Genomic DNA, 4,547 nt, shown 5'->3' with positions numbered 1-4,547 from the left:
ATCTTAATTGAATAAAACAACCCTACTCAAAACCAACACCCAGGGGGGCCTAGATACCTCTTCTAAGTCTTGCAACAGTTCCGGTCATGTGACTTCTTTGTTCAATACTGTATATATATATATATATATCTGTGTCAGGGTAAATTATTTGTACCTGATGATGACAAAACCTTGTCGAAACGTTGTACACTTGCTGTTATGTTAAACTTATATTAAAAGTTTTCTTCATTACCCATTCAAGCCGTCTCCAAGCGTATCATTGATATTTGTCACCACATCGTGTCGAGCATTCTGTCTGTTTTCCACGAGGTATGGGTGGACAATTTACAATAATGTGCTTCAACACATCAGGAAACCGTATCGAACACCTACAGATCACATTACACGTTTTACTATAACAACCTGGTTTTCCTTATATCGAACACCTACAAATGACATTACATGTTTTACTATGACAACCGGGTTTTCCTTATATCGAACACCTACAGATCACATTACATGTTTTACTATGACAACCAGGTTTTCCTTATATCGAACACCTACAGATCACATTACACGTTTTACTATGACAACCGGGTTTTCCTTATATCGAACACCTACAGATCACATTACACGTTTTACTATGACAACCGGGGTTTTCTTACCACTTTCCTATAAGAACCTAATTTTCCGAACACCACGTAGATTTAAACAATATAATACAGAGAGATGATGTAACTAATTTACATTGTTCTACTTTCAATCTATCCTTAAACAATACAGAATGAAGAGCAAACAATACTGTACAAGGTAGCTTTACAGATGTTCCAAACCTGCTGACCCAGAACAGTTTAACAAATGACCTTGCTCGGCTAACCTATAATGTGGTTATATATAAAGGATAGTTGAATTACAACCTGAATTAATCCGAAAAGGAAAAGGGACCATTGTTTCGAGTTTTCTTTATCTACTATATTTCCATCATATTTTCGTAGCTACTAGGTATCATAGATATAGATCTGTTTTATATTTTACAATGCTTAATCGGTTTTTGTTTCCTTTCGTGAGCGTTTTGTGTGTAGTTCTGGAGGAGGAGCTGACGTTAGCGGTAAGTTGTCAGTTACGTTTTCTTACATACTGTAAAACGTTACAAGAAAATTTTCAGTTACATCATACGTAATCTTACATATTGTAAAACGTTATTAACTTCTGAGTCAGGATTCCCAGTTCGGGATCTTGTATACTAATTGAGCTCCTCAAGTCCTTGGATTTATAAGAAGAGAATACGGGATTTTCCGGACCGGAGGGTTGTCACTGATATCCTCTGATTTTTGTTCTTCTCACAGTGGCGGTAATTAACCAAATTCCACGAAACTTCAAACAAACTTACTACACAGTATCTAAGTTGGACAAACTTACTACACAGTATCTGAGTTTGGCAAACTTACTACACAGTATCTAAGTTGGACAAACTTACTACACAGTATAAGTTTAGCAAACCTACTAAACAGTATCTAAGTTTGACAAACCTACTAAAGAGTGTCTAAGTTTGGCAAACTTACTAAACAATATCTAAGTTTAACAAACTTACTAAACAGTATCTAAGTTTGACAAACCTACTAAACAGTATCTAAGTTGGTCAAACTTACTAAACAGTATCTAAGTTTAACAAACTTACTACACAGTATCTAAGTTTGACAAACGTACTACACAGTATCTAAGTATGACAAACTTACTACACAGTATCTAAGTTTGGAAAACTTACTACACAGTATCTAAGTTTGAGAAACGTACTAAACAGTATCTAAGTTTGACAAACCTACTAAACAGTATCTAAGTTTGACAAACCTACTAAACAGTATCTAAGTTTGATAAACTTACTACACAGTATCTAAGTTTGGCAAACTTACTAAACAGTATCTAAGTTTGGCAAACTTACTACACAGTATCTAAGTTTGACAAACTTACTAAACAGTATCTACGTTTGCAAACTTACTACACAGTATCTAAGTTTGACTCATAAACATTCTTGTAATTTGATTAAGTTTTTTTCTACCATTTTGTAAATCGTGAAATTGACAACATTTTGCTCTAAGATAATGTTATGACAACAACAACAACATTGAAAATACTTTTTTAATCTTATAATTTAAATATCTTTAATCGTTGATCAAAAATTTCCATTTTGGATGTGTAATCAATTCCAACTTGGGGCGTCAGATTTCTGATTAAGACGAAACTGAACGAAAGTGAGTAAAATATTTAAAATCCCGTTCGTGATTTAACCAACTGCGTGATTTAAAATAAACCTGTTGTATGTTATTAAGCACAAAGCTACACAATGTCCGCAGACATACCACTGTGTCACTCGCTGTGGGTCAAAGAAAAAACTTCGGAAGTGGAATCTCTACTCATGAACATTTAGTCCCCCGTTCCCAATTTTGACCATTTTGTGTCATTTTATACCATTACTCCACCATTTGGATAAAATAGTTGTCAAGTATTTAATATTAACTTCTGATCACAGACAGCTATATAAAAACATTTAAAAAATATATATACCTAGTGATAATGATAACTGGACCTTTAAAAAATGACACTTTGAACGGTTGGAATGTGAAACAATTACACATACTGGAGAACACAAGAAAAGATAGCCCATTGTGAAGCTTAGGACACAAGAAAATATAGCCCATTGTGTAGCTTAGGACACAAGAAAATATAGCCCATTGTGTAGCTTAGGACACAAGAAAGATAGCCCATTGTGTAGCTTAGGACACAAGAAAATATAGCCCATTGTGTAGCTTAGGACACAAGAAAATATAGCCCATTGTGTAGCTTTGAGCTTAACTACAACCAAAAATCAATTCGCGTGTAGTAATTATAGTAATTGGTGTCCTCCACCTTCATAGTGGCTCAGAGACAAGTCTGAGGACTCATAACGCTAAAAATCGGGTTTCGACACCCGTGGTAGGGCACAGCACCGATAGCCAATTGCATATCTTTGTGCTTAACTTCAAACAAACAGAGAGTCAACTCGCGTGCCTAATTTCCAAATTTTCTTCAGTAGAACAAAAAAAAAAACACCATTATGTATCCCATAATGCCTGAAATAGATATATCATAAATAAAGACTGACAACTTGAACGGTGTGAAACACCGTGATATCTCGAATATCACGAGGTTTTGAAAAAGAAGCGAGTTTGTTTAATTTGTTTTTAACCTCAAAGCAGCATGATGGGCTATCTTTATTGTCCCAATTACAGGGATCGAACTATAGATCTTAGCTTTATAAGCCTCCAAACTTACCGCTTGGCCACCAAGCGGCAAATAAGTCAGGCAAGAATTCCGTAAATGAAGAAAAGCCATTTAAAAATTAAATATTGTTTAATCGCCGCGACATTTCTTTAAGTCACAGAAATATCACATAATGTCATGCTCTTCTGAACAATTGTTAAGATTTTTTTATCTCCCAGCGGTTCAGTGGGTTTATAAAGCTACAATTCGGTGTTCGATCCCTGCGATGACGAGATCTGTTGAAGATATAAAATTCTAGAAATATGATTTCTCTAAATATATCTTTTTCCTCCATAGGCACCTTTGACTGTGAGGAACCTATATATTGGTGAGTTTTTCTTTTTTAAATCGCTACTGTCCTTTATTGAAAAAAAAACTAATTAAATATATATATATATATATTTATATTGAAGCGTTATTCAGGTCGAAGGTCTTGAAGAAAGCCTCACTATCGAAAACTAAGCATCGTCCTTCTCTAGATATAGGCAGGGGTAGTTCACTGAAGCCAAAGAAATAGGCAGGGGCAGTCCACTGAAGCCAAAGAAATAGGCAGGGGCAGTCCACTGAAGCCAAAGAAATAGGCATGGGTAGTTCACCGAAGCCAAAGAAATAGGCAGGGGCAGTTCACTGAAGCCAAAGAAATAGACAGGGACAGTTCACTGAAGCCAAAGAAATAGGCAGGGGCAGTCCATTGAAGTCAAAGAAATAGACAACGACTAAAATACCTCAGAAACAACATTTTGGTGTATTTTGTTTTTCATATTTATTCAAATCTGCAGCCCACATCTTGTCATTATGTATATTTTATTGCTTCTGTAAGATCGTATGTTCGTTGCTCATAAGACGGCTACAACCTGGTCATTATGCATAATTTATTGCTTCTGTAAGTTCGTATATTCGTTGCTCATAAGACGGCCTTTTATTACTATGTTTTATGTACGATATTCGACAAATAATAATCATTGCATTGTATTACATACACGTGTTGCAGTTGAAAGCTACAGTACTTTGATTCTGTGCTCTGATTTTACAGAGGCAAAAAGTAATACCTTAGAGACGAAAAGAATTCTTGGTGGAGAAACTGTTGAAGAGGTTTCATATCCCTGGATGGTGAGTTTGATTTTTCTTTTGTAAAGTTGTGTTTCTCACAAGACAAAACAAAAACCAAATACGAATAGTGTTTCAAGATACTACTGATTATAGCGGATAAACACCATGCACACATATAAGGCATTAGGATGGAAACATAAGAAATACAAATTTACTTTGTC

General features: G+C 35.1%; 1 protein-coding gene across 1 annotated transcript in view; it reads left to right on the top strand.

Annotated features, from left to right (window-relative positions):
- LOC106474261 (chymotrypsinogen B-like) overlaps positions 1–4,547 on the top strand; it is a gene marked incomplete at its 3' end in the record, with an annotated part of 11,668 nt that overhangs the window by 2,451 nt on the left and 4,670 nt on the right. The window contains exon 2 of the mRNA XM_013934951.1: positions 4,310–4,386. Within this exon, the coding sequence (XP_013790405.1) occupies positions 4,310–4,386 (77 nt within the window). The remainder of the gene's footprint in view (positions 1–4,309; positions 4,387–4,547) is intronic.

This window comes from Limulus polyphemus, unplaced genomic scaffold (assembly GCF_000517525.1).
Source record: "Limulus polyphemus unplaced genomic scaffold, Limulus_polyphemus-2.1.2 Scaffold7001, whole genome shotgun sequence".
NCBI classification, from domain to species: Eukaryota; Metazoa; Arthropoda; class Merostomata; order Xiphosura; family Limulidae; genus Limulus; species Limulus polyphemus.
This window is presented reverse-complemented; position numbering and strand designations above follow the sequence as displayed.